This window comes from Conger conger, chromosome 3 (genome assembly GCF_963514075.1).
Source record: "Conger conger chromosome 3, fConCon1.1, whole genome shotgun sequence".
NCBI lineage: Eukaryota > Metazoa > Chordata > Actinopteri > Anguilliformes > Congridae > Conger > Conger conger.
The window spans coordinates 37,569,320-37,596,785 of NC_083762.1; the positions used below are offsets into that span (position 1 = coordinate 37,569,320).

The following is a 27,466-nucleotide window of genomic DNA, read 5'->3' on the forward strand; positions in this document are numbered from 1 at the left end:
TGAAAGGGAAAGTGTGGGCCGCTACATTCACATTCACACCCATGCACACATAAATGCACACACAATGACAGTTTGTGTTTCTGTTAAAAGGCAGTTTATGAAAATGTTTTGTTCGGGTATGGGGTTAAGTTCACTGCCATTATTGCACAACACACACACAGACACACACACACTCCAGCATGTGCATGCACTAAAACACAACACACACACATTCACTTGACTCAACACTGGAGAACTACAGTTGTTGTGAGGACACGTGACTCAGAGAATCATGGGTTTGAACTGGACAAAGCTGCTGTTTTCCTAATAAGGTTCTCAAGTGAAGCTTAGAACAGGGCACATGGTTAAGGAATGCGTCGCCTGTGTGACCATGGCCACGAACGCTGCATCCCAGTAAAGGACAAAAACAAAACAGAAAAGAAAACAGGAAGTGGAGACGGGCGTGACAGAGGCACGGGTGTTTTTCAGGGAAGGGTAACTCAGAAAGTTGATGTATTGTTCTCTTAGTTTCGTTAGCCTTAGCAACAGATAGACAACAATGGGAAAGGATTGTGGTAATGCTGGTTAGACAATAGGCAGCACGCACAGCAGGTCAGGTTTTTTTAATGAAGCTGTATTACTGAAGCTAATCGGCATGTGTTGTTTAGTTGGACATGAGATAAGGAAATTCTGTTTCTGTTTCCTCGTCCTGGGTTTGTATCATCATGTCTCACTACACATTCAACAATCAACAATGTGACAAATTTCAGTTCACCATTGAAAAGATTTTACCCTTCCAATTTTGTAGCACATTTTCTTTCATCCGTCCTACTTCAAACTTATGTCATAAAGGACGGTGCTGTCTTTATACACAGGAACTGTGAAAAGATTTATGGTTTATCTAATTATATTTTTCATAAGGTGGATCTGTTATTTATGGGTTAATGATAAATATACATTTATTTTTTGGTAGACCTTTACCTAATCCTTGTTAACATCTTAACACTGAACATCCATCTTCTAAGATCCAAGTCTCAGATATCTTTGTACAGGTCATGCAGAATGAGTCAAACTCGTATTCCTCATTGGGTAAAAGACTGAGGCTGAGCTATTGCTCTTATTGCAAAGAGAGGAAATGTTTTTCTATACTTTATCTTGTTTGAGTGCACCCAAGCATGTCTTTCTTTGTTACATTAGAGATACTGCAGGACCTTTAAAATGTTACAAACTTAAATCAGGGCTGGGATTCTAGTTAGGATCGGCCACAGCTATTCTAGCCCTGGGACAGATTCAGAGTTGTGTTGGACACAGTCTTCCTCAGGCCTCTGCAGATCAGCCCTATGCATACCTGCATTAAGCAGAACACTCAGGGAAGGAGATGTGGTTGGGTATCTGATAGTACACATCAGCACTGAGCCTTCTGTGGAACTCCAGACCTGGGTAAAATACATAATTGTTTTGAATTCAAATATTTTTCTATGCTCAAATGATCTTGCCTGGTGCAATTGAGCCAACCAAGAGGACCAGAAGGTGGGGTTTGCACTTTTTGAGAGTATTCCATAGAGTATTTCATAGGTACCAATACACCAGATGAACTTAGTAAAGCATAGAGAAGTGTTTGAATCCAAAAACAATGACATATTTGACCCAGGTTCTGTCGGTTGCTGCCAGAGAACTTGGGCTTCACCAGCTGACCGTGTGGCATCAGAAATGAATTGCTTACAAGCGCTTTGTGTGATCGTGTGTATCAACCCAACAGATTTTCTGACCGGCCCTGGAGTGAAGTGAGCTGGCGTGCTGCTGATTTAGTACAATGCCGGCCCCTCCGGCTGTTTCTTGACTCTCCGTGACTGTGCTGAAGTGGGAGGAGAGCTTCCGCTCGGGGCGTGTCAGAAAGAGCCAGCAGCACATTGCTATTTTGGTGTAGCTTATTGCAATTTTCCAGTCAGAGAAGTCTGCCATTTGCCCTTTTGCCACCCGCCTGCTCAACCCAGATTTAAGGCGCAAGTCGCAGCCCTGTCTATGGAATATTTCTCATTTCAGGGCTTTCACAATTTCAAAAAAAACTGTGCACCTCCCACAACATAACCGTCTTGGGAGAAACATCTGATTAGAATATCCATATCCAGTATGTCTATCCATATTGCCATTGCAGTGGCAGACTACGGAAAGCGCAAGACGCACAGCTCTTTAAAGGGAATGAAAAAAGGCCATACTGTAAGTATCTGGACAGGGATATAATTTCTGTTATTTTGGCTCTGTACTCCAGCATATTGGATTTTACATGAAACAATGAACGGCAGGTTAATTTGCAGACCTTTCATTTGAGGGTAAAATTTGGTTAATTTGATTGTTTCATTTAAAATCCAATGTGCTGGAGTTCAGAGCCAAAAGCACAGAAATTGAACCATTGTCCAAATACTTACGGACTGCACTGTATTCAGCATGACCGGCCCATTTCCCACCTGTGCCGCTCGCTTTGAGCTTTGTTCTTCTCGTCTCTGGAAAATACCACAATTTTACCATACAGATTATTCCGGAAAATAAGGCCATAACCCTCAACTGACCATCCTGTACTAACCGCTTTCCACAGCTCCACTCAGGGTTGTGCGTTTCTGCGGGGATAGAGGCCCTGTTTGCAGTGGTGTGGAAAGACTGGATAGTCTGGCAGTTTCCTCTTGTATTTTTAATGAAAGTACATCGGAACAGGCTTCAGCATCAGACGAGCTCTCTTCTCGAGGAAAAGGGCCTGCATGTATACTCCCACTGCAGAGACTAATACCGCACTGTGCATTTTAAATCCCGTAAAATATAAAAAGTTTATAGCTTCACGTCTCTGTCCTTTGGTTGACATCTCTACCTGTGCCTATGGCGTTAATGCATTTCTGTAGCGAACATGTGGCGGTATAATGGTCACTGCGACCGTGCCGGTTATTAATTTAGGGGATTTGACAGTAAGAGTGGAGGAAAGGAGAGATGTGTGCAGGGTAATTATTGTTCATCTTCTCCACATAGGACTCTTCCCCAGAAGTCTGAGTCCACATACTTCCCTCTCCACAGCCATCCTCTCCTCATTAATAGCAGTATGAGTGAATACTTTCCCTTATATGGGGAAGGTGAGCCAGTCCCCTTATATTTGCTCCCTATTTCTCGGGTGGAGTAACAAATCTAATACTCGTATGGGTACCCATACAAGTATTTAATCTTCCACTTAGTTTATTTATCTGACATTAGATTTGACTTCAGCCACATTTTATTGGTCTCATAACCGTCAAAGTGCCCTTAATTTTCTATGTAGGGATCACTCGTATACTTAAATCCCATGATCCTCTTCTTTCTGTCCAATAGCAGCTGTGTTCATTGAACCAGGGCCTCTCTGGTCTTTATGTGTAATAAAGGCCTTCTCTGTGCATACTGGCCTCCTGGCTCAAGTGATAATCCATAATGCTTATAAGAATGAAATCTTACAGATATACTCTTTAATAGGATTGGTTCACATTTGTTTGCATGTTTTAGAGTGAAAGGGAAGAGTGTGTGTTAGAGGCTGTTGTGCAATAATGTTGTACAAATTGTACTTAACCCCATATCCAAACAAAACGTGCTCATTTTCACATATAGCCTTTCAGCATTTAGTGGTTAGCACTGTTGCCTCACCACAGTTTGAATCTCAGCCGGCCAGATCCTCTGCGTGGAATTTGCTTGTTCTCTCTGTGTCCGTGTGGATACTCTGGTTTCCTCCTGCACTCAAAGACATGCATGTCAGGTTAAGTGTGCTCCTGCCATTGCCCTTGACCAAGGCACTGGACTCAGAACTGGAGCTGGTCCCTGGGTGCTGCACTCTGGCTGCCTACGAGGATGGGTCAAATGCAGAGGAAATATTGCCCCACGGGGTTCAATAAAGTATATATTATCTTAACATAAACACAAGTGAGTGCATCATTGTATATTGTTTTGCAATGTTGCCTTACTTTGTGTAGTGGAAATGGCCCAGGAATCAGGACTGAAGGAAGGATGGAAAACACAAGGCCATTCTAGTTTCAGAATAATTTATTTGTATGCTACAGTATACCAGCATCACATGGCCCTGGAGACTCTGTCCGCAGACATCTTCCTGCTGGTCTGTGGGTTTCTCTCTGATTGTGTTGAATAGAGGGTTGAATTTAATCAATGGTCAGTGCAAAGTTTGTGTAAGTATGATAATCAGCAGCTATGTGGTTGGACTTCAGTCTTCTTGATTTAGCTAACAGTTGCAATCCTGCATCTGGGGGTCATTGTTTGCTGTTGTTCTTGCCCTTTGGTCATCCATGATGGATGTAGTGCCTTTTCCTCTATTGTGCCGCATCAATTTGTTCTGGCAAACAGTCACAAATTAAATGAGGACTATTTTCAGCAACACAATCAGGCTAGAGTTAATGATGAAGTGGCCACTGCAGACTCATCACCCTCTTCCCACAGCCATTTCAGAGCATCCAACCATTGGAGTAGTAGTGGTCTCTTCAGAGGCAGTTTGTGAAAATTAACATGTGTTGTTCGGTTATACTTACGGGGCAATACAAATGGACCCTCAAATGGTTCTAATGGTTGGAATAACTGTAGAACCACAGCCAAACCAACCTAGTGAGGTCTCAAACTTGCTTCTTCCAAGATGGCTGCACCCTAGTGCTAGTAGCTACAAAAAAGCAAATGTTAGAATGCTTCAAATTCCCCTTTAAGGTTTGCTAAATAACTTACCAAAAATGATGTCATCAGCATAATTTATCTCCCCATCACCAACACTCCTGACAGACTACTTTCCCCAACTGGGTGGCTGGCTACTCAAAAATTTGGGGACCCCCCTGCTGGACTCTGACAACATTTTTAAGTTGTGAAAATGGCATCGGATTGCACTATAGTGGTCTGTAGAACAAGCATTCCACTGACTGTAACGTGAGTTCAACCCAGGATATACTAAAAAAGACTCCCTTCGTCCGAAAAGGTATGAGCAGTTACAGTACAAAGCCCTTTTTTGGGCAGGGAGAGGCTCTTATGCACCCTCATCTCAAGGAGCTTTGTCTGTGTGTCAGGAACACACTGCTGTGTGGTTCTGCCTGTGACATTTAGCCTACTAGCCAGCCACATTGCTTGCAGGTGGAATTTTATTTATTGAATCAGGTAAGTTCATACAAACTTTTTTTTTTCCATCAATAAGGACCGAGCAAGGGTGTGAACGGTAAAAGATGTCACGGGTGAATCAATGGGGAGTCCCTTTAAAGAGGCTGTTGAACAGTGAAGTTGGGAATGATGGATTGCTTCTCTTAGTGCAGAGATTATTGTTTACATTGTGTACAGCCTGAGAACACTGTGTTTATTGATGTTTTATTCAGTATATAATGCAGAGCCGGGATTGTGATGCAGGAGCTCACTGCTGCTAGACTCTGAGCTGTGATATGAAAACTAATACGTGGAGGCAGAAACTATGGTGGTTTACAAAACCAGACGTTTTTCTGCTAGAGATGCTACTCCATAGTTTTTAGGTAACCTAAGCATTGGGTGCACTTTAGTGGTAGGTGAGCATTGCTGGTCTGAATGGCCTGTTATCATTGTTGTGTTGCGTTTTGTTATGTTATGTTTACCTCACAATTATCAGTAGCCTTAGTATTTATTAATAGATTACTGTATAATCTAATCTTTAATTCTTTTTTTTTTCCCTGAAAGTGCTCTCTGGGGGAGGTGATAAACCTGGCAAGCGTATGCTTTATTGGCCTCAGCAAAGCTGATCTTTAAAGACCTGGCACTTTCATCCAGTGCTATCTTTTCTACTTTTTCAAATTGATGCTTTTCACAGTTGAGCAAAAGGACTGTTGAGTTTACACAATACACCATACTAATTGTCCTTTAATGAGATTAATAGGTTTTAACTGACACTCGACTTGTGTGGTCCCTGTAGCTTATGCATCATTTCCTCAGAGCTCCCATTACATTTCTCATACAACACAGAAACGAATGAAAGTGAAACGAATGCAGTGACTCATGTTGGATGATTCAGCTCTGATAATGGGAAAGGGACGCTTTAAACCTCATGAAATATTGGAGACAATAGTCAGCGATGGCTTTGTCCTGTTACTGTATAACAGGTGAACTCTTTGCCTCAATTTGCTCCTGCAGTCTTTATTCCTGTAATACGTATCCTTCAGGGAAAGCACCAGTCAGATTGATAAAAGAGCTCTTGATACTGCCATGTGTACAGCTCTATCATCTATACACTTTATTTAAAAAACTGAATTCAACACGTATATACTTTCCACACAAGTTGGTTGTCTTTTGTGCTATATTTGGAGGGCTTGTTTTGTCGTTCATGTGGGAAAAACAAGGGCCTCAGCCACCTGTGTTTCTTGTGGTTAGAGCCTGTGATCAGGGCTTCCATAGACTGGATTTCCAGTTGACTCCTTGCAGCAGATATAACGTGGGTCAATATAATAATTTGATATTAAGTTTATGCTGTACTTACACTGAAACTTGATTTGTTATATGCACAGTAGCTATAATTGATTGGCTTATATAATTATATTGTAAACCTGACTTTATGTTTCCCTTTGCAGGTGGTTCCGTACGACTGACTGATGTGTCATATCAGAGACACAGAGACATCCCTCTGAGGAGAACTGAATTCTGGGAGTTTGGGGTAAGATCACACCCAAACTACAGCATTTGATTGGTGCTGGGCTCCTGCGAAATGATTTTTGAATTCCAAATCAAGTTGATGTGTCTTCATATTGACACGTTCTTAGAACTCTGCAGCTGTAACATTAACATCATCTGGCTTGAAAAGAAAGGACAGGAACATGTTGTTTCCATGGAAACACTTCACCATGGAGAGTTTTGAGGGGAGCAATGATTGGACAGGGACAAACGTTTATGACAGATAAACATCAAGGGTAGTTCCTTTCAAAAGAAAAAAAGTGAAGTATTTCTCCCCAATCTTGAACAGAATAGTTCTCCCAAAACTGAAATTAAGGTATGTTCTCCCTCACCTGGAGTAGTATCTGTCCAACCTGATAGTTTCTGTTTTTACAAGGTTTTTGTTACCAGGTTTAAATAACCTTCAGTATTAAATTGAATAATCTAAAATCTAATAATATGTTTATTAAATGAGAGTTTTTGAGGGGCAGAAATGGCAATTATATCCATAAAATCTACAACAAAATAAAGTGTGCAAAAACTGAATACTTTCTGAAAGCCACTGTATAGTGCATTTTCATTAGCTTTTCCTTTCTTGTACTATTTTTTAGCCCGTTCAGATTTTTTGGGTGAAATTTAGTTTTTACCGGGTGAAGAGACTGACCCCCGTCTCAAGCTTGGAAGAAGTCGGTCTTTCCCACATATTGTGTGACGAGGAGCAAAATGGTGCTGCCAGCCAGACGGGTTACATACAGTTCTGTGCTGTCAGTCACAGTGTTACTATCCAGGTTTAATGCTTTACACTCAAAAGAAAGCACATTATTTCCATCAGTTCTGAATACTGAATTTATGAGCTAGAGCCGATGGCAGTTTTGCTCAAAAACACGCACGCATGCATGCGCGCGCACACACATTCCGATCAGAGCAGAGCTAATCTGGCACTGCAGTTTGTTTAATTCACACTCAGCATTTGCTTGCAGGTGTCAGGGGCACACAGGGACACACAGCCCAAGGGCAAGGTGGAACCAGTATCAGCACCTGATGGTGAAAAAATGAGAGGGGCTTCAGAATGTTTATCTACATCAGGCCCAGATCTGTGCGAGTGTATGTAGACACTCACCTATCTACTTCCTCAAGGTCACAGATGCTCTTCTGACCTCATACAGGCTGGGCATGCTGGTCTTCATTCCACAAACCGTTATAACTGCTCATTATCCCCACACACACACACACTATAGCAAACCTTTATAACTGTTCATTATCCCCACACACACACTATAGCAAACCGTTGTAACTGTTCATTATCCCCACACACACACACTATAGCAAACCGTTATAACTGTTCATTATCCCCACACCCACACAATATAGCAAACCGTTATAACTGTTCATTATCCCCACACACACTTTAGCAAACCGTTATAACTGTTCATTATCCCCACACACACTTTAGCAAACCGTTATAACTGTTCATTATCCCCACAGACACACACTATAGCAAACCGTTATAACTTCATTATCCCCACACCCACACACTATAGCAAACCGTTATAACTGTTCATTATCCCCACACACACACACTATAGCAAACCGTTATAACTGTTCATTATCCCCACACACACACTATAGCAAACCATTGTAACTGTTCATTATCCCCACACACACACTATAGCAAACCATTGTAACTGTTCATTATCCCCACACACACACTATAGCAAACCTTTATAACTGCTCATTATCCCCACACACACTATAGCAAACCGTTATAACTGTTCATTATCCCCACACACACTTTAGCAAACCGTTATAACTGTTCATTATCCCCACACACACTATAGCAAACCGTTATAACTGTTCATTATCCCCACAGACACACACTATAGCAAACCATTATAACTTCATTATCCCCACACCCACACACTATAGCAAACCGTTATAACTGTTCATTATCCCCACACACACACACTATAGCAAACCGTTATAACTGTTCATTATCCCCACACACACACTATAGCAAACCATTGTAACTGTTCATTATCCCCACACACACACTATAGCAAACTGTTATAACTGCTCATTATCCCCACACACACTTTAGCAAACCGTTATAACTGTTCATTATCCCCACACACACACACACTATAGCAAACCGTTATAACTGTTCATTATCCCCACACACACTTTAGCAAACCGTTATAACTGTTCATTATCCCCACAGACACACACTATAGCAAACCGTTATAACTGTTCATTATCACCACACCCATTGGGGCAGACTGATCTGCATTTCTGGATCCTAACACACACTGGGCAGGCTGGTCTTCATTATCCTGACATAAACTGAGCAGACTGGTCTTCATTGTCCTGACATACACTGAGCAGAATGGTCTTCATTATCCTGACATACACTGAGCAGAATGGTCTTCATTATCCTGACATACACTGAGCAGACTGGTCTTCATTATCCTGACATACGCTGAGCAGACTGGTCTGCATTATCCTGACACACACTAGGCAGGCTGGTCTTCATTATCCTGACATACACTGAGCAGGCTGGTCTTCATTATCCTGACATACACTGAGCAGACTGGTCTTCATTATCCTGACATACACTGAGCAGGCTGGTCTACATTATCCTGACATACACTGAGCAGACTGGTCTTCATTATCCTGACACACACTAGGCAGGCTGGTCTTAATTTTCTTTTTGCATATACAGTGGTGTGAAAAAGTGTTTGCCCCCTTCCTGATTTCTTATCAAACAAATTTTTATATTATTCAAAGACAACACAAGTAAACACAAATTGCAGTTTTAAAATGAAGTTTTTTATTATTAAGGGAGAAAACCAATCCAAACCTACATGGCCCTGTGTGAAAAAGTGATTGCCCCCCCTGTTAAAACATAACTTAACTATGGTTTAACAAACCTGAGTTCAATTTCTCTAGGCACACCCAGGCCTGATTACTGCCACACCTGTTCTCAACCAAGAAATCACTTAAATAGGACCTGCCTGACAAAGTGAAGTAGACCAAATGATCCTCAAAAGCTAGACATCATGCCGAGATCTAAAGAAATTCAGGAACAAATGAGAAAGAAAGTAATTGAGATCTATCAGTCTGGAAAAGGTTATAAAGCCATTTCTAAAGCTTTGGGACTCCAGCGAACCACAGTGAGAGCCATTATCCACAAATGGCGAAAACATGGAACAGTGGTGAACCTTCCCAGGAGTGGCCGGCCGACCAAAATTACCCCAAGAGTGCAGCGACGACTCATCCAAGAGGTCACAAAAGACCCCACAACAACATCCAAAGAACTGCAGGCCTCACTTGCCTCAGTTAAGGTCAGTGTTCATGACTCCACCATAAGAAAGAGACTGGGCAAAAATGGCCTGCATGGCAGAGTTCCAATACGAAAACCACTGCTGAGCAAAAAGAACATTAAGGCTCGTCTCAATTTTGCCAGAAAACATCTTGATGATCCCCAAGACTTTTGGGAAAATACTCTGTGGTCTGACGAGACAAAAGTTGAACTTTTTGGAAGGTGTGTGTCCCATTACATCTGGCGTAAAAGTAACACCGCATTTCAGAAAAAGAACATCATACCAACAGTAAAATATGGTGGTGGTAGTGTGATGGTCTGGGCTGTTTTGCTGCTTCAGGACCTGGAAGACTTGCTGTGATAAATGGAACCATGAATTCTGCTGTCTACCAAAAAATCCTGAAGGAGAATGTCCGGCCATCTGTTCGTGACCTCAAGCTGAAAACAAAATGAAGACTTTGGAGTGGCCTAGTCAAAGTCCTGACTTGAATCCTATTGAGATGCTGTGGCATGACCTTAAAAAGGCGGTTCATGCTCGAAAACCCTCCAATGTGGCTGAATTACAACAATTCTGCAAAGATGAGTGGGCCAAAATTCCTCCACAGCGCTGTAAGAGACTCATTGCAAGTTATCGCAAACGCTTGATTGCAGTTGTTGCTGCTAAGGGTGGCCCAACCAGTTATTAGGTTTAGGGGGCAATCACCTTTTCACACAGGGCCATGTAGGTTTGGATTTTTTTTTCTCCCTTAATAGTAAAAACCTTCATTTAAAAACTGCATTTTGTGTTTACTTGTGTTGTCTTTGAATAATATTTAAATTTGTTTGATCTGATCTGATTTAAGTGTGACAAACATGCAAAAAAAAAAAAAAAAAGAAATCAGGAAGGGGGCAAACACTTTTTCACACCACTGTACTGCACTACTTGATATCAAAGGCATTAAAATTCTAGAGATCTTTGATGTCACACAGATCGGAGACTATATGCGGATTGGTCGCATTGCTCAGAGGGCTTACTTTGTCTCTGACAAAATCAGACTCTGAATGTGAAAAACTTCTTGGCTTCTCTATCAGACCACTCTGTTGTGGAGTTGTGCAGGGCTGCCTCACGGAGGCTTAGCATCGCTGCAGGTTGCCTGTCGGAGTGCTGGGTTCACACCTGCTGTGTTTTCTTTTGTAGGTAAAAGTTATGTTGTGAGTAACTGTGTAAATTCTATTGTGAGTAAATGTGTAGGGTCTGTTGTGAGTAACTGTGTAGGATCTGTTGTGAGTAACAGTGTAATGTCTGTTGTGAGTAACTGTGTAAGGTCTGTTGTGAGTAACTGTGTAGGGTCTGTTGTGAGTAACTGTGTAAGGTCTGTTGTGAGTAACTGTGTAGGGTCTGTTGTGAGTAACTGTGTAGGGTCTGTTGTGAGTAACTGTGTAGGGTCTGTTGTGAGTAACTGTGTAGGGTCTGTTGTGAGTAACTGTAAGGTCTGTTGTGAGTAAATGTAAGGTCTGTTGTGAGTAAATGTAAGTTATGTTGTGAGTAACTGTGTAGGGGCTGTTGTGAGTAACTGTGTAAGGTCTGTTGTGCGTAACTGTGTAGGGTCTGTTGTGAGTAACTGTAAGGTCTGTTGTGAGTAACTGTAAGGTCTGTTGTGAGTAAATGTAAGTTATGTTGTGAGTAACTGTGTAGGGTCTGTTGTGAGTAACTGTGTAAGGTCTGTTGTGAGTAACTGTGTAGGGTCTGTTGTGAGTAAATGTAAGGTCTGTTGTGAGTAACTGTGTTAGGTCTGTTGTGAGTAACTGTGTAGGGTCTGTTGTGAGTAACTGTAAGGTCTGTTGTGAGTAACTGTAAGGTCTGTTGTGAGTAACTGTGTAAGGTCTGCAGTGAGTAAGTGTGGAAATGTGCCTTGTGAAGCCAGGCGGTTTGTGATGGAAAGCCCAGGCTTCGCAGTTACGATCAGACGGTAATCAGCCGAGATTGTGACTCTGACTGGTGCTTTGCCCGCAGTGCCCGGCACGCCCACGACTTAGAACACCTTGGGATGCCAGCAGCACATAAACAACCACGACCTTGGTGGGGTTTGTGTATGTGCTATGCGTGCGTGCAGATGAATGAAGTAAGATGATATGACGTTTAATCCTCCATGGACAGTAATATAAGAGGCAGAGGCTTTTTCCCTCTGCTTCTTCTCTACAGCCGAGATGAGGGAGACCGTGAGACGTGCTTCCAAAAGCTGCTGCGGATTTGGCGTGTTGTTTTTCTTTTACCAGCACGCAGTGCACACACCCTTCTGACTGGTTATATAGGCCCATGTGACATTTCTGGGCCCAAGTCCACTCTGTGCTGTGAACGGCGTTGCCCTTTGGCTGAATTAACACGGTTTTTTAACCAGACGTGTGTTGCATTAGGCGACAGCTAAGACTGTGGCGCAATGTTCCAAACACAGACAGTGTTACCCGGTCGTTAGGAGCTCTTTTAATATTCCTGGCTTATTTATGATCCTGTTCTGGGTCCTCTTGCAATGAGGACCACGATGGAAATAAGTCATGACTTTATTGCGTTTTGTTTTCCTGGGTAATTTTACGATGTACAGTATATTGTTGTTGCCGAACGGCTACTGACACTCTGTATATTTCAAAATATGTATATATCAACTGCCTGTGTCTTGGCAGCTGGTTGTGAGCTATAGTCCTTCAGTCCCTGGCATTCCTTAGTGATACAACACGCTCACACATTCACTCACAGAAACACACAGATATTCGTACTCGCACACACTCAACAGTGAATAGCATTCAAATATGCCATTCATGTCTTCAAGCAGTCATTGCATACAAAGGATATGCAACAAAATACCAAAAATGACTACTTTCATGTTTAGTTTTACCAGACATTATGGAGGCCACTGTAATTCTTTGTAAGTCAATCATAGACTGTTCTAATATATATATATATCCCCCCCCCCCCCAGTAAGTCATAGTGGATGATCTCTGCAGATCACAGAATAAAGCAGAAGATTAAAGAGATATTTAAAGTAGCTGACACTTTTATCCATAGCGACTTACAGTTGAGCAGGGGACAATCACCCAAGGGCCTTGGGCCTAACAGCTGTGCAGATCTTATCGTGGCTACACCAAAGCTTGAACCACCAACCTTCCGGGTTCCAGACATTTACCTTAACCACTAGGCTCCCTTCTTAAACCCTCTCTTTCTCCCCCTGACAGGGGAGGCGTGTGTTCAGCAGAACATGTTGGGCTCTGAGAAAGGAGTTGTGCAAGACTGGCTCTCGGAATTTAAGGTGGGTGGCCCCCATTTTGCCTTCCACTCCATTTGCCTCACACTCCATTTGCAAGCTTGTGTAAGTATCTTGACACAAGCTTGAAAATGACATATGCAAAATAAAACAGTTACTATTCTTGAATCCTTTTCACTACAGGCATAATTTTGGTCTCTTCTGAAAGGTAACCCTTAGGGGTTTGTTTTCTAAGATGTCTTTTTTTTTCTTGCTAAGCATAGAGCCATGTATAGCCTGGAGCCAGAGAGTGACCTTCCTGTCACCAAGAACTAAGAATCTACTCAGGGAATCAAGCTTTCCTCAAAATGCAGAAAGTCTCATGGCCATCTACTGTTGCCAGCAGAAACAATGTTTCCTTTGCTGCTTTGTTTTTAACTTTCAGTGCTAATCTGGCAGCAACTATATCTCTGAAGGGGTGGTGCCTCATGGCCTCAATTTGACCCAAAGGTCCTCTTGTCCTCTCTCTATTGTGAGCCCAGTGCGCTGGCCAATACCCAGCTCCACTGATTTGAGATCAGTCATCCGTTCTTGTCTGTAGTTCTGATGAGTGGAGAGCAGCTCTGACCTGCATTCAACAAAGCTGATCTGAAATCAGTCAGTTGTTCTCTATATCGTACAGAGAGATGGAGGGCAGTGCTCAAGTGTGACAAATGAACTGTGGTTGGTCAGATTTTCTCGTCTGTTTTACTGACAAGTGAAGAGCAGCCATGACCGCAGAGTTCGACGATGTGAGCTGGAGAGAACAGCCCATTTTGGGGAGAGTTTTTCTTCCCTGTCTCTCTTCTCTGTCACTTCACTGCATTATTCACTGTAAAGACAGTTTTCAGAGCTTTGAGTGATGCACAGTAGGCAACCATCTGGTTATTGTTTTTTTTTTTGTTTTTTTTTAAAGATATTTCTTAGGCCTTTTTCAGCGTTTATTGGACAGTATAGTATAGAGAGACAGGAAGAATGGGAGCGAGAGAGAGGGGAAGACATGCGACAAATTGTCGGACGGTCGGATTCGAACCGCCGACGTCGCGGCTCGCAATGAGCATGCGGTCAGTGCTCTACAGGCTGCGCCACCGAGACACCGGTTATTGTTTTTTTATGCAGACTAATATCGATGAGACTATTGATATTGATATCGATGAGACTATTGATATTGATATCGATGAGAATATTGATATTGATATTGATGAGACTATTGATATTGATATCAATGAGACTATTGATACTGATATCGATGAGACTATTGACATTTCCAGCGGTATGCACCAGCCGTGCAGTGTTCTTCAGCCTGTTGTTTTCCGCCCGCCCCCACAGACGTTGCCTGAAACCCAGATCCCCAGCTATGCGGGCAGCCTCCATCTGAAGAAGTCCCTGGTCCCTGCACTCTACCACGTCATCCGGGACCCCAACAATGAGGTGGGGCAGCATCCACTACCGGTGCTAGCGTAGCAGGGTTAGCTTGGCTGGGGTTCAAAGACTCAGACTCAGGCAAAATCTCTCTCGTTATCCTGGTATAGACCATGAATCACTATGAAAACTGAATTACAGTCTGCGACTCTGTGCTGAGAGTTATTAAAATAGGGCTAGAACAGAATGTGAAGTATGAATACTAAACAATGCAACAGAATGGGGCCAGTCCCTTTTCAGGTTTGCATTCTGGACTTGGAATTACAGGAATCACAATGCTAATTCATTCTGGTGGATCAGCCTTTGAATCGGCATTGGGCAGAATAATGAAAAATGTCTTGAGTTTGATGTTTTTATCTGAACAAAATCTTTGTTGTGGGTTTTTCCTCCCTGTTATAAAGCTGCAAAGGCAGGAAATGGCAGTTTCAGTGACCTCCCTGTCCTCATCCTCCTCTCCTTCCTGTGTGAGGTCACATCCTGTCTGCCTGAGGAAAGCCTTGTGGTATTGTTGTCACAGTGTGTGCGTGTGTGTGTGTGTGTGTGTGTGTGTTCCTGTGTGCGTGTGTGTGTGTATGTGTGTGTGTATGTGTCTGTTTGTGTGTGTCTGTGTGTCTGTGTGCATGCGTGCGTGTGTATGTGCGTGCGCGTGCGTGCGTGTGTGTGCATGTGTGTGTGTGTGTGTGTGTGTGTGCACGCGTGCGTGTGTGTGTGTGTGTGTGTATGTGTGCTGTCTCCTTCAGCTGCTGGAGCCAGTGTGCCACCAGTTATTTGAGCTCTACCGCAGCTCTGAGGACCGGCTCTGCCGCTTCACGCTCCAGTTCCTGCCTGAGCTGGTTTGGGTGTACCTACGGGTCACGGCCAGCAGGGACCGCCAGAGTAACGGCTGCATTGAAGCCCTCTTGCTGGGCATCTACAACCTGGTGGGTCCATTACATGGGGTTTTGTTCTCCTTTGATTTTTGGGGCAAGGCATGGAGGGGGCTTGTCTATGGGTTCTGTGTGTAATGGGATTGTGGGGACTGTACTGGACAAGCACTGGATCAGGGGTCACTGTAGCATAGTCCGTAGAGTTCTGTCGCAGTCTGGGGGTTTATATTTCGCTCTGCTTTGCAGGAGACTGTCGACAAAGAGGGAAATGGAAAGCTGTTGTCCTTCACGATCCCCTCCATCTCCAAGCCATCGATATACCACGAGGTAAGAGCGACAACGTCATGTCTACTGGTATGATGAGGGAGAATGAATGGGTGCATGTTCGGTAGGAAGGCCTTGTACACGTTATGAATACAGCTACTACAGTAACTATCAATTTCCTTCTTCAATTTTATACTCATTTGCTGTTTATTCTTTGAGAAATTTGACCTTAACTCTCAAGATTCAACAGCTGTCTTATGATCTGTACAGGTATGTATGTGCTGTATGTGTGTGTATATGTGTGTGTGTGTGTGTGTGTTTGTGTCAGTATCTGCTGTTCCTATGTGTGTATCTGCTGTGCTGTGTGCAAGGCTTGACGTTAACACCTGACACCCTCCAAATGTGGGTAGAATTTGGCTGTCTGCCTGAGGAAAGCCTTTTGGTATTGTTGTGTGTGTGTGTGTGTGTGTGTGTGTGTGTTTAAGGCCTGACATTAACACCTGACAGCCTCCAAATATGGGTAGAATTTGGCAGTGGCGTGTTACTCTGTCACTCTTACTAGCCAGCTCGGCAGGTGACCTTTTGGTAGCGTCCATTTTAGTTTAAAAGCCATCTGAAATAATTAAGTCGATTTGAGGTGATACTAAATGATACTCCCATGAACACTTGTTTGTGTTCTTGTATGTGCTGTGTATATGTCTGTATGTGCTGTGTGTGTGTGTGTGCCTGTCTTTGTCTATGCTTGTATTTGCCTGTATATGCTGTGTGTATGTGCTGTGTGTGCCTGTGTCTCTGGCCCCTTCTGCATTTTTAATAGACATGCAAGCGCTGGGAGTTTATGACCAAGATTAATCCTACAGCCTCCGGGCCTAGATCCTCCCTGTGTATACAACTTCCTTCCCCTCCCCCCCCCCGATACCTGTACACACACACACACACACACACACACACACACACACACACACTCGGTGTGTGAGTCATACCATCCCTGCTAACCATGTCCTCCAATATAATTAGCCACCAGCCTGGCTCTCACTGCTACAGTGACTGTGTTCTGTGGTCTCCGCTGTGATGCGCGTACCTTTGCCACAGCGCACTGTTCTGGACATCAGTCTTGCTCAAGCTGGCTTTCCTGTGTGACACTTAGATTGCTTTTTCCACCCACGGGTGGCATTGTGTCATTTGATTGGCTAAAGTTTATTATTCTCTGTGACATGGCTGGCTGGACCTCACGCGGCCTTTGCCCAGTATGAATCAGAGCATACGTTTCATCAGTATTCAGTCTTTCTCCTCGTTCCAAGTGAGGAGACGTTGCAGATAATCGCTCACTCCCTCTCCAGGAAACTACTCTCTTCAGCGTCGAGCAAGCGGAAGGAGCACCGATTGATTTCAAATCCTCTCCTCACCAGAACATGAGCTTAAAAACTCAGTTGGAGGAGGACCGCGTGCGCGCTATTTTCGGCTTGTAATTTCCTTTAATGGCCATGTTAGCACTGTCATTTAAACCCTATTGCATTCATCTGTATACAGATGGCATCCCAGATTCCAGACCCTATGCTTCATACCATTTCAGCGCTCGATGACTAATACTGCTACGGTAGTTGTGCACATCTGACTGTTGCAGCTTAGCTTAACTCCAAGATCGACCAGAATCAGCCAAACGGGCTTTTTCACACCAACAAATTAGGCTTTGGTTTTTGTCCTCTTAGCAGATGCCTTGAATATACTTAATATATGAGGTGTTCTAATAGTATATCTGTATCTTGCGTGAATCACAGATTTTCACACTGATTTGTCTACAGACGCATTGTATAATCACTTCCCTATTTACCTTGTTCTTCCTTTACCCTGTTATCTGTATAACTGTGTTCTGCAACTGGAACAATGGCCATGTTATGCGTGTTAATATACACTCGCCGAGCACTTTATTAGGAACATTATTACACCTACTTATTCATGCGATTATCTAATCAGCAATGCATACAGTCATGTACATACGGGTCAGGAGCTTCAGTTAATGTTCACATAGACCAACAGAATGTGGGAAAAAATGTGATCTAAGTGACTTTGACTGTGGGATGATTGTTCGTGGCAGACAGGGTGGTTTGAGTATCTCAGAAACTGCTGATCTCCTGGGATTTTCCCACACACTAGTTTGCAAAGAATGGAGCACAACAAAATAAATAAATCCAGTGAGCAGCAGTCTGCTCACACTAAGTGGATAGGCTACAGCAATACAAATCTAAAAAATAAGTCTAATAAATACCTAATAAAGTGCTCACTGAGTGTATATACATGTATGCATTTATTATTCATTTTATTTATGGTTTACCTCAGGTAGTAGCTTCTTTTGCGTTATCGTTCTTTTATGGTTCTATACACATTCTAGATCCTCTTGGCTGCAGCTGTGTGACATGTGAGCTTGGAGGATACCATAGGACCCTTTAATGGCAAATATGTCAAAAGATTTGTTAAAACTCTCCATTATTTTAAAGTTAGGACCATTTGACAAATCTCTCTTTGTTTTAAGATCTCCACGGTGTGGTTACAAGACCATGCCAGTTCCTACTGTGTCTGGCAGCCTCACAGGCTGAGTTACAATGGCTACTAGCGCCAACCAGGGCAGGGAGGGTTTCAGCTGGCTGGGTCGATAGCTGAGCTATCGATAGCCCGGTTCGATAGACGAGTGAAGCGATGCACTGGTTGTTCCAAATTTGGGAGAGCGTGGGGGGAAAAGCTGGAGGGGTCTGTGGAGCTACAATTAGATTTATTTCCGATTATATAAAAACATCTATCTGACATAAATATAGCTATCACATTGGAAAATAAATGTTACAGTAAGTAGGTTAATATGATAAATAAGTGCATTATAGTTCCCAACGGTAATAATATAATGCAAATATATATATATATATATATATGTGTGTATGTATGTAATATATATATGTGAAGTACTGTGTGAACTGCATCACCAGTAAATGCACAGTCCCTCTCCTCCAGAGTAATGTAGGGGTGAACTGATTTCAGACCGCTTGGTTTCGGGTTTTGGGTTCCCCTAGTTCACAGGTGGTTGGATGTTTCTCTCTCCTGTCTTCCAGCCGTCCAGTTTGGGGTCCTTGGCACTGACGGAGGGGGCCCTCAGCCACCACGACCTCATCAAAGTGGTTTACTGTGGCCTGCACCCCCAGAGAGAGACGTTCACTGCCCAGAACAGGTACCGTGGGGAGGGGGGAGGGGGGGGAGGTGATGCTATCTCGGTGACCTTTGTCATGCAGTCTTTCTGCTTAGGGTTCCTCTTTAAAGTCCTCTGCATTCACTTTCAAGTTTTAGTCACTTACCCTGTTGTCACGTAAAATTTACTAAAACGCCAGCTCACCCTTTTCCAGTTTAACCTAGCCTCAACAGGCCACATCATGCATGTAGCTTGCTATTTTACAGAGCGATCTATCTGGCAGGCAAGACATTGTGTAGTTCAACTGCTGGTGTACGCCGTTGTTTTCGTTTGTAGCGTGGTGAGCCGGATCTGTCTTGAGTTTTTCCAAAGTGCTAAAGGCATGTTTCTCAGATGAGTCCTGGAGCTTACAGCTCATAAAAGATGGAGATGCTCTGAATAACTGAATAACTGCTAGATATGACCTACATACTCAGCCAGTTTCCCCCACCCCAGACAAGCCAGGCGTCTAGGAATTTAGGTCTTCACCAAAATGTCGATGTTGCATGATTGCTGATTTGCATGAGGCATTAGCCTCATGTTGCACACGGCGCATTCACATTTTTATCTGATGTACGGAGTCGTGTTTTTGTTGCTGCAGGTTTGAGGTCCTCTGCTTCCTCATGCTGTGCTACAACTCCGCGGTGGTCTACCTGCCGCCATCCTCCTATCAGTCAGTGTGCCGGATGAGCTCACGGTGAGATGTGGTCTTCCATAGACCACTCCAGCGGAGAAGGCAAAATCAACTTTATCTCAAACTCTGAGGAAGCTAAATTAATCTCATCTGTGAAACTCTGAGAAAGCTAATTTAGTAACTCATCAAGCAAATGTAATCTTTGAAGGGGAAATTAACTGGTTGTCATCCCAGTGGGGGGTGGAAGTGTTCCTGGCTATCACCAAGAGTGATGCAGGCTTAAATGAGAAATGTACCTGTGGTAGTTATTGTCCTGGGGGAGGCTCTATACCAGGGGTGTCAAACGCCAGTCCTGGAAGGCCGCAGTGTCTGCTGGTTTTTGGTGTGCTTCAGCACGAGAGATACATTCCTAAGTCTTTAATTGGCTAAAGAGTCCGCACACCTTGTTCTCAAGGCCTTAATTGGCTGCTGATTGAAAGGAAACCACCAGCAGACACTGCGGCCATCCAGGACTAGATATTGAAACCCCTGCTATACTAAGTCCAATTTAAAACTCTCATTGTGTGAAATAATGTTTGATTTGTGTTCAATGACTATCAATATCTGACCTGTGTAATTGCTTGTGTACTAACAGTTATGTGGTACGTTTCACAGTAAATCCCATAAAACCACACAAATACCCAGCGGCATCTGTGTAATGGGTGGAAGCTATTTTCGACAGAGCACACCCCACATATCAACTGAGGTGTGGAGAGAGGAATGTATTTAGCTGAGCAGTGGTTTCGTAGATATAGCCTGCGTAATGTATTGGGTTTTTACTTGCCTTCCCCTGTGGATGTGCAGGCTGTGTGTGTGTGGGTTTCCACGGCAGCAGCAGAAGCCATGGCAGGAGCCCTGCAACCGTGTGCTGCTGGACCCTGAGTTCATGGTGCAGATGTTGACCGCTGTCTATCACGCCATGTGAGTGTTGATATGTGCGTCTCCTTGGATCTCAAGGTGTGTGCGGCGATGGTCCGGCTAACGAAAGGGTCGAGTCTGACGACAACGTCTTTGTCAACTTTGGAAAATAAATCTGTGTACAATTGCATTTCCTAATAGGGTATTTTATGGGAAAAATGTGCTCATCCCACCTGCCCCTCTAAGCGTCTGTGCACTTTACTCCCCGGCAGTATTCCTGTTTCTTTGTATTAGCACAGTTTCTTTATTTGTTTGGGAAAATTTGTATGTAAAACAAAAGATAAACAAAGATAAAATGCATGCAGTTTAGGGCATGTCAGAAAGTGTCTCAAACCAAACAGTGAGGCAAAAGCATCACTTTAGAATGAACAGCAGGCCAAGACAGCATTTTCCCAAAGTACAGACCGCCGTAAGTGGTTGATATTCGGTGAACCCTTAAAGGAACACTGCCACGCTTTTTTCAGAGTGGTCCTCATATCGCTCAGGCTAGCCAAGGTAAGTTCTGTGATCTGTATGCTAACGTTAACGTATTTTCGTTGGAGTGTCATGTGATTGTCTGGATGGGTGGCCACCCATAAAACAGTCTCTGTGTTCAAAGGTTGGAGTTTGAGGGCCCATTACCTTCAGGGTAACACAGGCTGGAGATTCAAGCATGTCCAGTGACATCATTTGACATTTTTGTTTTGAGAAGTCTTGCCCCGTATTTTGGTAACGGCTACACTGACGGTGCTTTTAAAAATGCCTACAAACATAATTTAAGCATTTAATCCCAATAAGCTCAACTGAAAAAAGCATGATAGTGCTCCTTTTAGCTACAAAGATATAATTTTCCAAATACTGTATGGCAATCCAATATTCACATTCCTGATTTGTTCATTTGTTTGTGACAATGGAAAGGTCATTTGACAGAGTTTTTGATACTAAGAGATCTCAAAGCCACCTTTTCTTTTTGTACCATGTATGGTTGTGAGAAGGAAGTGTATGTGTTCTGTGCCTGTGAGTGCAGCCAATCTTCAGTAAAGGAGTGATACACCCAAGAGTGAAGTGCCTTTGTGACCGCAGAACCTTCACACTTCACGGTGTTTATCCACATCCCTTTAATGACATCTATGGTGAAGGTGTGGCAGGAGGTCAAAGAAACAGGAAATCCAGTTCCTGTTTCAGTGTGATATTTTTCATTGAAGTGCTTTGGCTGAACACGAGCAGCTGTGAGCGGCCTGCAGAGAAGCCGGTTTCGCCTTTTAGGAAGCTTCCTTTGGCCCTTTCCTTCAATTGTGTCATTGTGCTTTTGTTGCCTCTTCTATCCCAGGGCTTTGGAAATTGGCTGCTCTGTGTACTGTCTGTGTCTGTGATTCTGAACTTGCCTGTGTTTGAGCAGTTGTGAGTATCTAGACCTGTGAATATGTGTTCATCTGCGTGAATTCCTGCACAGATACAATGGTGAGTGGGAGCTGGGGAGAGAGGCCCTGGATGACATCCTCTACAGGGCTGAGCTGGAGCTGTACTCCCAGCCGCTTCTGGTGAGTCTCATCTCTGGAACGTGGTGGTGACCATTTTCTGTGTCCCTGCTAATGCCAGTCAGACCTGGGTCAAATGCATACTTGTGTTGGATTTAAGTTCTTTTCTATGCTTGTCTGGTGTATTGGAACCTATGGCATACACAAAAAGGTTGCCACTATTGCACTAGGCATCATCAATTGAGCACAGAAGTATTTGAATTCAAAACAATTGCGTATCTGACCCAGGTCTGATGCCTGTTCCCCTCCCCGGGTCCCTGTCCCTGTCCCTGTCCCTGTCCCTGTCCCTGTCCCTGTCCCTGTCCCTGTCCCTGTCCCTGCCCCTGCCGTGCCTCTGTTATGACGAAATGTTCTGTACTGTCACTCCATCTGTAACCTTCTCTGCTTTCCCCCCTCACTTGAATAAAGTGGGTAAACCTATATTCAGTAATAATGTCCTTGTGAATTTAGCTTCAGAGCTCAGTGCTCTGGCTGTATGCAGCGTGCCTGACCTCTGACCCCTCCACTCCCCCAGGTGGCTAACGCTATGAAGTGCTCCCTTCCTGCCAACGCCCCGGACGATCCCCAGGGACGCAAAATCCTGCAGGTGGAAGTGACTCCTACGGCGCGCCGAATCTCTCTCACCGCCGTCACTGCCGCGTCCATCCGTCGTCTCCGCTGGAAGAGAGAGGGTAAGAGCTCCGCCCCGTCCCTCCTTCCCCTGCCCCTGCCCCGAGCCCTGGGCCCCGGCCTGCCCTGCCCCACACTGCCACGACTTCACTTCGATACGAGATCTCAGAACTAAATCAGCTGTGCTGTCGTCCTGCTCTGCAAATATCTGACGAGCATTTTTAAGATATTTTTTTTGTACGGAAAATATTAGCTTGTTTTAAGTTACTGTTTGTTTGTTGTCAAGATACATTTCCTCACCCCATTGGCAAATCTTGAAATGAATCAAACTTTCTCACCTCATTGGCAGTTCTTGTCTCATTTAGCAAAAAAGTAATAAAAATAAGATTTTAAATATATGACTAAGATACTTGTTAAGACTGAATTATTATAATTTTTTTCAGTGTGAGAGGAAGGGGAGAACAGGACTTTCACAGTTACTACTGTGTGATTAGGTCTAGATTAATCTAATCCTGCCGCAAGTTTCACTCATTAAAGATGAAGTGGTTATGATGTAATGAGTGATCTGACCTCCATCCTATCTGTAAATAAGGAATCACATGACCAACTGAGTTTTAAAAAGAGGCATAATTTTCACCTTACCTATATCCGGAGCAAAACGGTGCATTATGAACTTTTTTAAGCAAGAATGTGTTTTTCATTAAGTTAACTATTGAGACAGCAGCAGCAACTACCTTCAGCAGCTTCTGTACTGATTTCATTCCTCTGCAAACTGCCATCTGCCACTGCCGTTCCATGCTAACTGACTGTTCAATGCTGTTTGAAGGATTAACATGGTGGTTGGTCACACTTTCTAGGTTTTTATATGCACTGAAACACAATGAAAGTAAAGTATGTCCGTTCTTTAGCTTTGGAGAAATAGGCGTGTTAAATTTATCGTCCTATTTTCAACCGGGTGAGAATGTTTTCCTCGTAGTGCATCACATGAGGATAGCCACTCCACACAGTTTGTGCTGCTGGCCAACAGGCAAGATGATGCATATATTTGACTAACGTTAGGTTCACTGAAATTAGAGTGCCTTTTAAGAACTATTTGACGATTTCTGGTTATATTTATTTAGCTAGCTAGTTAGCTTTCATAAGGTGATGTAATTGATAACGTTAGCTAGCTAGCTTTCATAACAACGTTATAGTTGTGCTTTTATTATAACTTGGCTAGCTAACTAGAAAAAAAATTATTGGATAAGTCAGTGTCCTTACCTTAGCTATTGATAGTTATACTAAGTTAGCTAGCTTGTGAAAATTCAGTCTCACAAGATGAGCACGTATCATGGAGCTATGGTAATTGGGGGCACGGTCTGTCAATCATAGCTAATTGACAGTTCTCATTACCACACCCAGACAGTGAACTTTTATAGTGGGAAATTTAGGCTTAGAAAAGTAAGTTTTAAAATACATTTAAATGACTCAATAATGAAATAATTATGCACATTTGTTTTGTTGTTGTCTAAAGACACCTGCAAGTGTCACATTTAACCACCATGTTAATACTTTAAATGTGAGTCAATCATTATTTTGAGGGGTTGGCACAACTATCAGATATTCTGACCTACATGAAAGAAAATCTGTTCTAGGTTTTACCTAGATTCCCTATTTTGCCTGGTCTGTGAAATTGTCCTGTACGCTTGATATACAATGCCCTCCATAATGTTTGGGAGAAAGACCCATTATGTCTTGATTTGCCTCTGATTTGACACATTTTTAGATTTAGAATCACATAATTAACATATGGTTAAAGTGCTCATTCTCAGATTCTATTAAAGGGTATTTTTATACATTTTGGGTTCACCATGTAGAAATTACGGCAGTGTTTATACATACCCTCATTTCAGGGCACCATAATGTTTGGGACACATGGCTTCACAGGTGTTTGTAATTGCTCAGGTATGTTTAATTGCCTCCTTAATGCAAGTATAAGCAGCTCTCAGCACCTAGTCTCTCTAGTTTTTTTATCTACTTTTGGAAACTATTATTGCTGTTTATCAACATGAGGCCCAAAGTTGTGCCAATGAAAGTCAAAGAAGCCATTATGATACTAGAAACAAGAATAAAATGGTTAGAGACATCAGCCAAACCTTTGGCTTACCAAAACTGTTTGGAACATAATTAAGAAGAAAGAGAGTGCTGGTGAGCTTACATGTCTCAAAGCGACTGGCAGGCCATGGAAGACCTCCACAGCTGATAACAGAAGAATTCATGAATTCTGAAAAACAGGATGGCCAGGTTACTGTTTGCCAAGAAGTACTTAAAAGAGCTTGTGTAAAAGGAACAGATGAGTCGAAGATATATATCTTATATCAGAGTGATGGCAAGAGCAAAGTATGGAGGAGGGAATTAACTGCCCAAGATCCAAAGCATACCACCTCATACCACCTCATCTGTGAAACATGGTGGTGGGGGTGTTATGGCCTGGGCATGTATGGCTGCCGATGGTACTGCCTCACTTATCATTGGCTGGCGGTTCATTCGACAGCAAGACAATGATCTCAAACATACTGCTAAAGCAGTTGGCTGCAATACAGGCCTAGCAGAGCATCACCAGGGAAGACACCCAGCAACTGGTGATGTCCATTAATTGCAGACGTCAAACAGTCATTGCATGCAAGGGATATTCAATTCTAAACATGACTACTTTCATTTACATAGCATTGCTGTGTCCCAAACATTATGGTGCCCTGAAATGGGGGGACTATGTATAAACACTGCAGTAATTTCTATACGGTGAAACTAAAATGTATAAAAATGCCCTTTATTAAGATCTGACAAAGTGCACTTTAACCACATTGTGGAGTGCAGAGGCAGATAAATACGATGGGTCTTTTTCCCAAGCATTATGGATGACACTGTATGTAATTCTTCAAAGACTGATTAAAAAAAGCACCATTTTTGGACCGAGCACCATTATTATTATTAAGTTACTGGAATTGGGCAAAATATTGACTAGTAGTACTATTTTATGTGGTAAACAGCCAAGAGCAAATTCATTACAGTAGCAGCTAATGCCAAATTGGTGTCCTTGACTGCACAAAAATCCTCCTGAGATAAGAACCTACTTAGTCAGCATGTTGGATGTTAAAAGTGTTACAGTACCAATGAGAACAGTGAGAATGTTTGCCTTTGCCAACCCCTGCTTGTGTTCTTCATTAGCTGTCTGACTGTTCTGTTTCAGAGCGACTTAATGTTTCTTACTTTTCTTTCTGCCTCTGTGTGTTTACTGTCTCAGGGAAACTCAGTTGTCTATATTAGGGTCTGGAGTGGCCGTGGTCAGACACGTGAATGCTGTAAATGTCAAACCTTGCCCGCTGAGGGCAGGAAGTCATTGTGCAGTCGTGGTCTCTCTCGCCTCAGTCACTAAGGGGCCCGTCTCCTCCGGTTCTGTTGTGTTGAATCCCAGATTGTTTTGACTTCTCAACTGATGCAGAGTTGAGCCTCACCTGCACCCCCAGCCGCCACGCCCCCCTGGAGCCCGCGACCAATCTGGAGGGAGGAGGGCGGGTGCAGTCCAGCGTGACCCCCGTCACGCCCGAGGGTAGGCAGGGATGGTGGCTGAGGACAGGGAGGGAGCTGACGAACGAGGAGGGGTCACTCTTGGCTCCGCCCAGGGCTGCCATGGCTACCTGCTAAGCTCCCTTTTCACTCCCCAAGAGTGCCTAACTCACCCAGTCCCCAACCAAAAGCATTCAGTTCAACCCCTAACCTTGTATTTACCCCACCTCCCAAGGGCCCCAATGTTCTAGCCCCTAGGCCAGGCAGCTTCTATACTTTTACTCTGGGTACGGGGTGGAGAGAGACATCTGCATGGACCTATCAGAGCGCATGCCTCGTGTCACCTGCTGCAGTTCTGCTTATCGCTCACTGAGCATGCTCACACTGCACCAACCTGATCAGTTCAGGCTGACCAATCAGAGTGTTTCATTGTGATGTTGAGATTCCTGTTTGTGTTTCGGCCACTGAGAGCATTTTTGATTCTGGATTTTTGTCAATTTATGGAAGATAAAGAAGAAAGTCTGACATACTATATGATAAAGAAAGTAATGGGCAAGACATCAATTCAAGTAAAACTATTATCATTATGATTATTAATAATAATACCGATACTAATAATGTCAATACTTTAAAAATATTATGGAAAGTGAGCAGGTGGAAGAAAATTTTAACTTTGGATAATTTATCCTCTCAAAAATCAACGTGCAAATACTACTCCTCCCTATGTCATACTAATCAGCACCAAACAAACCTGCTGCCTGCAGTTATGAGATTGGAGTTTGAGCAGACATTATTATTGATTTCCCTCCAGCAGCAGTGAGAGAGAGGGGAGGAGAAGACCTCCAGGTGTCTTTGGTCCTTGCACAGGTTTAATGCTGCTTGCACGGATTACTGCTGCCTCTAGTGGTAACAGTAACTACTACTGTAGATGTTGAAGTTATACGCTGAAGCTTTGTCTCCATCTGTGCTTCGGAGCCACTGGGGGGAGCCACTGCTGTCTCAGCTTAGCCTGCTTCAGGCTAGGCCTCCTGCCATAGTGCACGTCCGCCTTCAAATCTGCTTGTCTTTCCCCCTCCATATTCTCTGGGGCATTCTTTGTTTTTTCCCTTTACTCGCATTTGCAGGGAGCGTGCTCAGTGTGTGACAACAAGCTGCCCCAGGTCTGCCACCTACTGCTTCCCAGCATGCGCATGCCAGTCACTGCAAGAACCAATAAGAGCCAATGAAGCCC

At 43.4% G+C, this 27,466-nt stretch overlaps 1 protein-coding gene across 2 annotated transcripts in view; it reads left to right on the forward strand.

Moving 5' to 3' along the window:
- LOC133125171 (hyccin 2-like) overlaps positions 1 to 27,466 on the forward strand; it is a 55,577-nt gene that overhangs the window by 20,497 nt on the left and 7,614 nt on the right. The window contains exons 3-12 of one of the 2 annotated variants that reach the window (XM_061236923.1): positions 6,558 to 6,640; positions 13,163 to 13,236; positions 14,539 to 14,640; positions 15,372 to 15,551; positions 15,744 to 15,824; positions 18,860 to 18,975; positions 19,574 to 19,669; positions 20,450 to 20,566; positions 21,996 to 22,083; positions 22,595 to 22,751. In XM_061236923.1, coding sequence (XP_061092907.1) covers positions 13,186 to 13,236; positions 14,539 to 14,640; positions 15,372 to 15,551; positions 15,744 to 15,824; positions 18,860 to 18,975; positions 19,574 to 19,669; positions 20,450 to 20,566; positions 21,996 to 22,083; positions 22,595 to 22,751 — 988 coding nt within the window. In that variant the 5' untranslated portion in view covers positions 6,558 to 6,640; positions 13,163 to 13,185. Of the gene's footprint in view, positions 1 to 6,557; positions 6,641 to 13,162; positions 13,237 to 14,538; positions 14,641 to 15,172; positions 15,552 to 15,743; positions 15,825 to 18,859; positions 18,976 to 19,573; positions 19,670 to 20,449; positions 20,567 to 21,995; positions 22,084 to 22,594; positions 22,752 to 27,466 lie in introns of those variants that run through there. The other variant, XM_061236922.1, reaches the window with a different exon arrangement.